The following is a 12,149-nucleotide window of genomic DNA, read 5'->3' on the forward strand; positions in this document are numbered from 1 at the left end:
AAGGATGAGATTAACTCCTTTCACACTGCTGACCTTCAATCGAGCCACGTCGATTCTCACTGCACCTGCGTTTGAAAGCACTGCCATCATTCAGCAGCAGCTTGGTCACGTGTTTCTCTGTTTGTGAAACTAGTTTTCAGGACGGAAGTTTGGGTTTGCTTAGGGACTCCACCTGTAGTTTGAAAACGTAGAAAGCGGTGCTACCCCTCTTGTACTTCTGTTTCACACAGCGTAGGCAAGCTTGTCTTTTGTTAACGCAGCTCAGGTTAGTGTATTTATAACTCCTGGTCAAAGTCCTTCTTTCTCTTTAGCTTCACGAGGTTTTAGCTTCTCTTATTTGTTCCAGTAGCGTCCTCCGCCCTCCCTCTGTTCCTCCTTTAACTAAAATTGGGTTCTTAAATTTGTGGTAATTGCCTGCTTTCAATAAGCCAGTATCAGCTTTTGGTTGAACAGCATCCATCTGGCTGTTATCTCTGTTACTTTTTTACCCCCAGTGAGCTGAGATGTAACGAACAAAAGCAACGCTACTGATTTAAGATAAGCCTTTCAAATGAAGGCAACAAAAGGACAAAGACTAAGAGAGATAAAGAGCAAATATCAGTGGTTACAACTCTAGGAACCAATCTGCGTACAGGTGAATTGGCCAGATGATTAATGGAAGAATAACTGTTTTGCTAATGAATTTATTGATTTTGAATGACAGGTGTTGCTGCCTTCCTCGATTTGCTTTTAATTGCAAATGAATGACCTTTAAGTTTTGGACTCTGAAGCTATGATGAGGCATTTTGTTCACAATCTATAAAACAATGATGTCAGAATGACTTCTTGGAGTTCTGAATCTAACTTAAATTGTTGGTTTAATGCAGCAGCATGTTGGTCATAGTGCGTTTTCAGTCATGTGTGCTGCAGAGTTTTCCACAACCTGTGTGTTATGCGTGGTTGTCTTACCTGAGCGACGGCCACCTGTGTGTGCTGCTGTTGCTGCTGCAGCTGCTGCTGAAGGAGCTGCAGGTAGTGCTGAGAAGCCAGCGGAGTGAGAGACGGAGAGCAAGGGCTTCTGGGAGTGACGCCTTGGGATGTCACAGTGTAGACGGACCTTCGATCAAAGTCCTGACAACAGACAAACATCAGATTTTATAGATGGAAAGAAAACGGTTTAAAGTGAAAGCACAATCCTCTGAAGACACAATGGGTTTTCAGTATTGGACCTCAGAACCCACAGCCCTGCCAGCGTTTCATCCTGGCTACATAATAAAAGCTATTCTTAGCCCTTGGACACCACATGAATGCAATTAACGAACCAGTAGGAGAGAAACTTCCCGGTCCTCTGAGTCCCCGGAACCAGGACTGCGACCCACTGATCCGGAGCCCCCTGGAGCCCGACTCTAACTCCTCACTAGAGCTGGAATAATCTCTGAGCTCATTACTATATCATGCACAGTCTCCTTCTGTCTCCCTCCTCCCTGGATTCTTAGATGATTTTCCAGATGATCTCTGGTAGCACAAATATTTCCTGGAGAAATGGGACATTCCCTAAGCAGCTTTTCACTTCACCGCCTCTCTCATAAAGAAAGGAAGGGTCGAGCAATTGTGTGTTTCTGCGTCTATATCACCAAGAATAGAAAAACAGAGCATGTCTGTTTGACAACACATGTATGCAAAACACATGACAATCATGCCCGTGTTGTCACATCAGTTTCTACTAATGACATTACTTTGTTTGCTACAGCTACACATGTTATGTTGTCATGCCTGTATTCCACCACTAGAGGGCAAAACAGCACCCTGTAAAAACAACACAGTCAACTGAGGTCTGTCAGAGTGCATCTCAGTTCACATGATGCAAAGAAAAACCAAAATAGGTTTTCATTTGGTGCTTTCAATTCTATTTTTTGATACATTCAGACGATCTACTCTTTTAGCTCCAGTAGCTATAGCTAAGTTATAAACACGGCATCCTACACGCCAAGTTTGCACCTTTTTTTAGTAGTTTGATCTCACATGCTGTCAACATTTAGCAAGATTCTAATCACAACATTGGGTCAGTTTCACAAACACAGACACAGTGGCTCAGATCTAACGGTCAGACTTTAATTAAGAAGTGCAAGGTGCTAACAGTAAGTCATAACCAAAACATACCAAGGCACACTGCTGTGTAAAAATGAAAAGTATCCTTCATAAATAGGCTTAGCACCTACAACTCACAGTCCTCATCAGGGCATATGCAGAGGCGCTAAGCCTGCTCATTACAGGATTTTTAATTCTTGCAGATCAGTGTGCTGTGGGATTTAGTGATGTGTTCCTTGGATCCAAGGAGAACTAGTCTTTCAATACCTGCATTTGTGAGGTAGCACTTGTCAGCCAACTTAATCTAAACTGATCTGTTACACAAAGTTGTTCAGCTCTCGACTATTTTTAGTAGAACCTATAAATTATTTCTGGGTCAAGTTTTCTCAAACTCAAAAACATGAATAACCTGACAGCTGCAACAAACTGCTCAGTTTCCTTCACGCCAGCAGAAAACCGTCTTGAATTTGAACAGTCACAAGGACATCTTAATGGGGAAATGCAGCTAAGAATGTCATAATACAAAAACAAACAAACAACATCTAAAAAAATGCGACCACAGTCAGTTTTCCCAGCAGGTTCTTGCTAGAATACTCTTTCCCTTCTTATTGCCTCCTCCACAATACTGTCAGCAAACACAAATACATCTGAGGTAATCTAAGTGAGGATTTTTAGATTTAAAGTAAGTCTCTATGTAACTGTCTAACTTGCATTACGCTACTTTAAGAGCAAATTAAAAACTGTTTAAACTCTACAGACTCATGTAAAATGTCAGTGTGAAACCATCCCCACGTAACAGTTACAATCAAATCACACTCCCACAGTCCTGATGAAGCAGATGATGAGAATTATTATCCAAATTTTTACTTATTGAGGAATGGATAGTTATATGTTACAGAAAAAAGAAAGCTTTAAGGCATATCAAAGACATATCCATCAAGCCAAAACAATGCATTGTAAATATCATTTATTAAAGACTCTGAAAATCAAGTGTATAATTAGACAAAATTAACCCAAAAAACAATTCATAGTTTAAGGGCTGTGAAAACTCTTTCTTTTTTTTTTTTTTTTTTTTTTTTTAAAAGCTGAAAATCATAAATGTTTCTTTATTATATGAAATATTCACAAATAACTAACAGACAACCAAGTTAAAGTTCAGGGTAAAGAAGCATTTAAATTGTGATGAAGTGATGACTGATTGACTGGGCTGAACTGCAGGCTGTGTTTATACAGCGCAGATAGTAGACAAGTATGGAAACAAATTAAAAATGTAGGTTGTTAAATATCTATAGTATACATATAGTATGTGATACCATTTTTCCCCAGTGTTGGTATCACATGGGAGCACTTAGAAAAAAGTTGAAAGTGTCAAAAACATTGATTCCAAGTTGAGTAAAAATGTAGGAGGCGCAAAAAACACCATCAGATGGGTAGGATGTCAGGACTGTGACTACTGCAATCCTGGTCCTTGAGAGCCCCTATCCAGCATGTCTTAGATGTTTCCCTCTTCCAGCACACCTGATTCACATGATCAGGATCGTTATCAGGCTTCTGCAGAGCTTGGTGATGAGCTGATCATTTGAATCAGGTGTGTGGGAAGAGGGAAACATCTAAAACATGCTGGATAGGGGCTCTCGAGGACCAGGATTGGGCACCCCTGCCCTACATAGTGCACTATATAGGGTTTTGGCCATTTTGTAGTGCTGTCCGAATGTTAAGTTACAAATGTTACATTCTGTATAGTGCACTCAAAATATCCCACAATGCACCGTGAAAAGTAGTGTACAGTCAATGGTCACTAACCGAGCAATATGTACCGTTATGCATTGTGTGAAAGGAAATGCGAACAAGACGAACGAGAGCGCAAAAACTTGTCATTAAAATGTAAGTAATTTCCTGTTTATGTTTTGTCAAATTTTATTTTACTCATTTCTTAGCCAGGCAATAAAATGGGAATTTGATGTGTTTGTATTACGTGGCTACGGCACAAATCGTGGCTAGTGAGCGACATAATTAATAGCTCGAGTAGTGTCTGAAATGTTACATTGCTAAGGTGCTCCCTACATAGTTCACCATATAGTTGTCCCTGTATAGTGAGTAGGGAGTGAGTGGATGATTTCGGACATGTGTGACTCTCTGCTGTGATTGGTCGACATCATCCCCCTTTTTCAAACTAAGCTCCACCCACCTCATCAGGTCAGACAAAAACAAAAATACAAAAACTAGACACTAGATCCTTGCTTGTGTTGTATCCGCTCTCAGATGTATGTCTCTTTGGATAAAAGCGTCTGCTAAATGAAATCGTAGAATTAAATATCTTTGGTGTGAAACAACTGAAACGGTTCTAACTTTCAAACACATATTTTTGTGCCAACGTACTTTGTTCACAGCAGAATCTCATTAAGAAACTCTTTTCAGGGCCTTGAACTGATTATTAAATTAATCAACGGCATTACAAAGCATGGCCTGTGGAGGTGTTTCTGTAGCTTTTTCCACCCTTGTGTTGCCTGTTTGCAACTCCCGAACCCAACAGAACCACATCGTCTATCAGTGCCTTCCATCTAGTCCTCCTCTCTGTTATCCAAACCTTTCATTATTTTTACCTCCATCTCTTTCTCTCCTTCCCTCTCTCTTATTCCTTCGCTGCTTATCTTCATGGAGCAGATGTTCGTGAACCCCTCAATGGGATTATGGTGGCGTTTCTCGGAAATCAAAGGGAACAGACTGGGTTTTTGGGATTAGGTGTCCCCCTTACATAGCCAGCAGGAATATTCAGGTTCCCCGCTTCAGTCCCGCTCTCTCACTCTCTTTTAGCAGCATGATAACAACCGAGTCTACCGCACCGGCTCTGATGACAAATCCAAACCAACTCATCATGACACACCAAAGCCTACATGTTTGCATCTTTCATCCTGTCACTGTCAAAACATTAGAGAAAGATAATTGTCAGTTCCTTACTTCATAGGGATCCAAAGTCTGCCAACTCTCAGTCAAACAAAAATGGTCCTCTTTTATGTCACGCAACAGGGACCGGGGTCATTTTATACCTAAAATATGCTGCCAGATTGGAGCCGTTATTAGTCATGGAGCGCTGGTCAGGTACTGCAGCAGATGACAAAGCACTATACTGTACTTGCTTAGTTCAATGAGCCATTTGGCAGCACTATGCCCAGATAATAGCATCAAAACACCATAAAGCCAAAGCAATGAAACAAGAGAGCAGAGCTGATGTTCTGTAGCTACAAAAGGCAGAAGCACTCTGGAGGAAAGAAGCCTGTGTTCGTCACAGTGTGGACGCTGCTGCTGCCTCACCTCTACTGTCAGCGTCAGTAATAAATGGGGAACATTCATTATGGCTATGATAGAGATGTACAGTCGTATGAATGTGGGGTTTATGATGTGAGGCTGCCTTTAGAAGGAATTTTGCTGTTTTAAGACTTAGCTGACCAGTCAGCATGACAAGAAATACTGGCACAGTTAAGGGCTGAGTGTACTTTACCCTGTTGAACCCCAAGCAGTTTGTTCTTTTTTTTTGCTCCTCTCTACTACTCATAGTGGACTCACTTTTTACAGCACAGATATAGTCCCGCATCTCTAAAACAGTCCATGGATAGAAGCAAAAGAGCTCTAAAATGTCTTCAGTGCACTATAACACAATATAGTGCCACTAATCATAAAAAAGAAGGTTCCATTTCTTTGATTATTTCACAAAAATCGAAATAAACACAAATCATCATGCATAACATTTTTACAAGTGTCCGCAGGTATTTCTATCGGTAAAAAAAAAAAAAAAAAGGTGGCTCCCTCCATATACTATGGCTATTTTACTATATCTTACATTTTGCTACATTGTCTTCCATCTGCTTGTTGCATACACAGTCTGCAGTTCATCTGACTTCAAAAGGTTACTGAACTTTAATTTTTGTCACTACACTTAACACACGACTTTTCTACTGAGATATGTTACACTTATTGTACATTTTGCATTTTATATTTTCTTATTGTTTATTTTTGCTTATTATCAGTATTTATGGTGGCGGTACTCTTGGTGCTGTAGCAACCAAACTTCCCCTTGGGGATTAATAAAGTATTTCCATTCTATTCTGTTCTATTCTATGAACATTGGTCAATTAAGTCACCAACGTCTTCACAGTTGCACCACGGAACACAACATTTTGCCTTTTTTTTTTTTTTTTTACAGAATCTAGTTCATGCAAATGGTTGATTTTTGGCACATTTTAAGAGGACATGTAAATAAAGATTACAACATTAAGCTTGAATTTGGTTAGGTGTTCTGACAGAAAGCTACACCACAGATCAGTAGCTCAGAGACTGTTGGAGAGCTGAAAATCAGAAAAATCTGATTCTGACAAATGGTGCAGTTTTGGAGACTTTTGAAGATAACATGCCCTTCGATCCGACGAGAGGGTTTTCGGTTTCAGTAGGTTAACATAAGTGCTTTAAAAACAAGCTTGCCTGGTACATTTCAGACATCAGATTTGAGAGTGTTTTGTCTGAAGTTGTTTTGTAACTTTAAGCAACTCCCAAATCACAGCCCAGTTTTGTAGTGAATGGACAGCTGTCAGAGGTGAGCAAGTCAAGTGTGAACTGCTCGTTTAATCTCTTTTCACTCAAGCAATTGCAAGAACACTTTCCAAGAAACACTGTCTGAAGATGTGCACTCTAAATCATTTCTCCATCTTGCCCCAGTCTTGAACTGTGGAACTCCTTAAGCATAACCTTATCATATAGAGTATAAGGGAGGCTTTACAAAAACAAATAAAACAGTGGAGATATTTTTTTTTGTTAATTATTTGTGCGCTTACTGAGCCAAATCTGCAGTAACCCAAACCCTTCAGCAGTAATAACACCTCTACGTTAGTGGCCATAATTTTTTGATATTGACTTACAAAGTCAAAGCTGGCAATTTGATTACTGCAGTATCTCTGTGAGCGGATATCAGAATGGTTTGTAATATCACATTCCAACACGCAGGGCTGCCAACTTTGATGCTTCCTTTCATTATTTAGAGAAGCTTATGACTTTTTCAAAGTTGTCTTGAGAAACTTTTTTTGGCAGACTGTTGCTCCTCTGCTTTAAAGACAGTGCCCAATAATTCTCAGTAAATGTGCACTACTTAGTCAGAGAGGCTGGATTCAGTGACAGGGCAGCTCAGTCAACTAATCATGAGCCAGACAGAAATGTAAATGATTTGTAAATATTTCTTCTAAATGAGACAGTCACTGTTCCCCACTGTTACTAAATCACTTACTGTAACTGGACCCTTTAACGTGGCTCCATTTTTTTTTCTCTTCTTCACAAGATACAGAGTTTACAAGAGTTCATGCAGGAGTCATTTGAAGTTTAGTTTGTAATTTTTCATCCCAAATTTAAAAAAAGGCGTTGGTCACTTTTCACTGACGACTGATGTCAAGATTTCAGGCAGTTGGCAAGTTTTCAGGCTGAGGAATCAACATTTTTAGGTGTTGCTCAGTCCTGTCAGTGATTTGAGCAGTGTTAGTGCATGCTGTGAATAGAGTATAATTCTACTGCTGAGTGAGAGGACTGTTTGTTAATGTGAGTAGTGACAGGCCGTCATTTTCTGTCACCACATCTGAACCAATGAAAGCACAACACCTAACACAAGCTACACTCTCCCCTTTGTACCGCGCAGGGTGGAAAAAGAAAACAACGGAGGCGCCAGTGACTCACCAGATCTTAAAGTCTCTCTCTGGTCACTGATTTTTTTCCCTGAAAATAGCCTCTACATGCTTTAAACTGGCTTAGATGTAACTCTACACTGTTGTTTCTACTAGAATGTGTGGATCTATAAAGTCCTCACCCGTCTCTCAACCCATTCCTCCCCACTCACTGCAGCTTGAGCACACCAGCTCACCCACGACTCTGCTCAAACGCAGTAAAAGCAGTCTACATAACACAATGGCAAGCTGTACTATTAAAGCATTTCTGACATACATGTTCAAACTAAAAGCTGTTTCTGAAGAATACTGACGGTATGGGAAGCCTTCAAGTTGACAGGATTGGTTCCTCAGGTTTGTTACATATGAAACCCTGGATGTCTGAATCCTCATATGTACGAAGGTCATCGGGACACTCAAGATTCATGATGTGTCGTACAGCAAATAAAAAACAAACATAAAACCCCACCATACTGACATCATAACAAGGCAATTACCTTCAAAGGAGGTCTTTACTGTTTGAATATATCACAATTCAACCTATTCCAGCTGTACGTGTATGAAAAGTACTCTGTTTCTGTATCCCTCATGTTGATTGTTGTAGTCTCAGTTTATTTTTCAATTTCAAAATATATTTCACAATTTCAATCCATAATGAGATATACTAAGTGTATTAAACCACAGAAAACGAATTCTAAATAGGAATTTCGTCAAGTGTAATTCATTAAAACAAAATAGATGAAAATGAACCACTTCACTGCTTCATGACGAATTACATCTCAATCACATTGTGATTGCTGACGCCGTGACGACAGGGAGTTAAAATGAACTCCTCTGCAGTTCCAGGGTGTATTGGAATATTGGCAGTTCTAGTGTTACAATAAAAAGGAACGTTTAGTTTGGAACCGAGCCAGCCTTGCTTTCTCGCTTCTACTCTCCAGGTGAAACACAAACTCAGTGGCACAATGAGTCCCCAGTCAGTCAAGTCACTGCCTCACAGCATCAAGGAGTTGGGTTTGATTTTGCTGGTTGGCATCAAGTTGTGTCTGCGTTCTCAGGCTTCCTCCCACAGCTCAAAAACACCCATGGTAGCTCAATCAGTGATCCTAAACTGGCTGTAGGTGTGAATGTGCACGGTTGTTTATCTCTTTTTGTTAGCGAAGTGAGTCATTGGTGACCTGTTCAGGGCCTGTCTTTTACCTTATGTCAACAGAGATAGCGTCCAGCCCCTCTACAGGATTAAGTGGGTATATAGCTAATTGATAGATGCAAGTCAAGTCGGTTTATTTATATGGTGCATTTAAACACAACGTACACAGGCATGCATATGTAGACCTCAACCAACAGGGCTATGAGTGCCAGTTAGCAACAGTAACACGCCAAATTCCAATCTGACTTTAAAGCATCCACATTATGCTTTTCCATTAAACAGCATTGTAAAAGGTGCAATGCTCTCTGCTTGGCATTAGAAATGTACAATCCAGTGAACTTTATAGGGCAGCACAGGACATTGTGCCAACCGCATTACGGTCTTTTTAAGCCCCAGTGTTCCACCCCGACAGCATCTTACCATGATGGTCTGTCCAGGTTTGACGACGTTTAGCTCAGCCAGGCTCTGCAGGATTTCACTGACCGCCTTCTCACACAGTGAAGCGCCAGCTGAAGGATCCTCTCCTCCCCGCCTTCCTCCGTGTTTGCCGTCCTCGTCTTCCTCCCCTCGCTCTGCTCCCGTCAGTTTACGGCCTGTGGAGGAACAATCGATGAGCAACGTCACCTCCAAGTTTGCCTTTTGTGTAGACGACAGCATCTCTGTCGTCTACCAATACCATGTTTATATCATATCGTTTCACACTAAATTGATAACTGAAAGCTCTGATGCATCCACCTTAACAGTAAATTAGTGACCAAGCCTCTATCAAACAAAGACGGTCTTAGTTTTTCTAAGTAAACCCTACATTAAGTCTATTTTGAGCACATACACACTAATTTACTCTCACATGATGTACACTTCTCTGATGGCACACAAATACTCACTCACTGTGCAAATTACACTCATTACTTGTAACACAGGCAGCGTCCCACTTGTGTTGCGCTGTAATCACGAGAATCTTCCCCACTGCGGCCCTCTCCATCCCGCATGTAATATATGCAGCACGAGGCTTTAGAGAGCACTCCAATCCACATTATCTTCACGTTGTTCCTCAAATCTGTTTGCATTCCAGTGAAACCAAACATTCTTATGGTTTGATCGCCGCTCTAAATTAATGAGTTAATGACGCCTGACGGTTTCATTTAGGCCATAAAGAGGCGTGTAATCAAACTAAAGGGCAACATCAAGCTTTAACCAGGAGAGACACAAAATTCGAGTGACCAAAGTGACCAATAAAGGATCATAAACACCATTGTTTCCACACTGTAGCACTGTTCAGACCAGATGCTGAAGGTAAAATGTGCTTTGTAATACACCAGCAGGCCTCTTTGTTAAGAAGAGGGTTTTTTTTGCTGCTAGAAACTATAATGTTTCTAACCTCCTATATACATAAAACATCTACAAATTGAAATGGATGCTTCCGAAAACACACACGACTAAGAACAAAGCTTTCTGTGACTTGTAGTTATCGCACCCAGAGATTTGTTTGTCTGCAATTTCAGGAAATTTGCTAAAGAAAATGACAATTAATATGCATTTGGGTACATCAAGATAAATGGGTGGTGGTGCAAACTCCCAGGTTGGATCCCATTAAAACCTTTGCAGACTAAGAAGAAACAATGAGCTCTTGGTCTTGTTCCAATTGTAAATAAATCAAAGCAGTTTAACAATTTATATGTGACTGATCTTAATGGAGGGAAAAACTGGGAACACAACGTCATTATACAAGGATACAGAAAACTCATTCCAGCAAGTGTTGGCAAAGTAGCTTAATGCTTGCATCTTAGTTTTGGGCTGTGTTTCTTCTGTTTGATGAGGTTTGTTACCTGACAGCTCAGACAAGCAGCAGGTGTTTGCACATTGTTAAACAGGAATGAACAGACTCTCAAAGTGAGCTGAAAACAAACCTTGAGTTCACTGTTTTTGTGCGAGGATTTTAATCTTTAACACCTATTTTATTTATATTGTAACAACATTTTTACAACCGCCCAGAATACAGCAACCCAGCATGTGTGTTCCTGCAGGTATGTTTGAATGAACTCTGGCAAGACTGTGAATGGAAGATAAAGGTGAACCCTGTCAGGTCGTCCTCACCGTTGCTGCTGGGCTCCTCCGTCGACTTGTCACTCTCCCCGTCCGCCTGACCGTCAGCATCCTGCTCTGCATGCTGCAGACTGAGCTTATGACACACCTCAAACGCCTGACCGACTGTCCGCACGATGCGCATGGCCTGAGTCTGGACGGAGAGAGATCGAGACAAAAGGTCACAGTCGGAGGTGTAGAGCAGAAAGATTTAACAGCAATAGATGCATGTTTTCACTCCACCAAGCAACGCAGCAAGTCACTGATCAGCTCCTTTAAACCCCTGAACCCCAGGCGGTTTTTCTTTTTTTTTTTTTGTTGCTCCAGTCATCATATTCACTTTTGGCATATTTTTCACTGCAATATGAAGCCCTGCACCCTTATGGAAACAGCACAACCATGGCTAAAAATACAAAGAGCTCAAATGTTATAATGCCATAAGTCATTTTTAAAAAACCTCAACATTTCTTTGAGTATTTATTTTACAAAAACTGAATAAAATCACATGACCATTGGTCGTCTAAGTCACCAATGGTTTCACTGCTGTGCCATGGAAAATGTTTATTGTTTGTGTATTATTTTTAATGGAATTTGGTTCATACAAATGGATTCTATTTGGCACATTGTAAAGGAGACATGTACAATAAAGTGATTTTGATGAAATATTATAATCCTATTAGTTTACATTTGGTTAGGATTTCTAACAGGAAGGCATGCCACAGATGAGGAGCTTCGGACTGTTGGAAAGCTGAAAATCTCACAATTGTTCCTCAGTTTTTACAGTTTTTGGTTTTGATAAAGTTGTAATTTGAGTTATTTTAAAAGATGGCATGCCTTTCAAACCCAACAGAGAGTTTTAGGTTTCAGAAGGCTTATATAAGTGCTTCAAAAATGGACTTGCCTGGCACATTTCCAACTTTAGACTGGTTAGAATCTTAACCTTTTGTCTGAAAAGTTTTTAACATTTAGCAACTAGGACTAACAAATCACACACCAAATGTTTTGTAAAGCCTGCAGTTCAACCAAGCTCAGCTAACGAGTCCCTGGATATTTGTAAAGTGACTGTTGGTTACTCTTTTTGGTTGCACCAAGGAATGCAGAGATTTCTTTTTGTTTTTACCAGAAACTTACTGCAAATGGTTTATTTGTGA

The 12,149-nt window shown here is 40.4% G+C and overlaps 1 protein-coding gene across 1 annotated transcript in view; it reads right to left on the bottom strand.

The window, feature by feature from the left end:
• The window catches only part of LOC103373096 (uncharacterized), a gene marked incomplete at its 5' end in the record, with an annotated part of 31,980 nt that extends 20,828 nt beyond the window's left edge, over window positions 1–11,152 (bottom strand). The window contains 3 exons of the mRNA XM_008302903.1: window positions 949–1,110; window positions 9,337–9,509; window positions 11,011–11,152. Coding sequence (XP_008301125.1) covers window positions 949–1,110; window positions 9,337–9,509; window positions 11,011–11,152 — 477 coding nt within the window. The remainder of the gene's footprint in view (window positions 1–948; window positions 1,111–9,336; window positions 9,510–11,010) is intronic.
• Window positions 11,153–12,149: the final 997 nt, after the last annotated feature.

This window comes from Stegastes partitus, unplaced genomic scaffold, assembly GCF_000690725.1.
Source record: "Stegastes partitus isolate 25-593 unplaced genomic scaffold, Stegastes_partitus-1.0.2 Scaffold1905, whole genome shotgun sequence".
NCBI classification, from domain to species: domain Eukaryota; kingdom Metazoa; phylum Chordata; class Actinopteri; family Pomacentridae; genus Stegastes; species Stegastes partitus.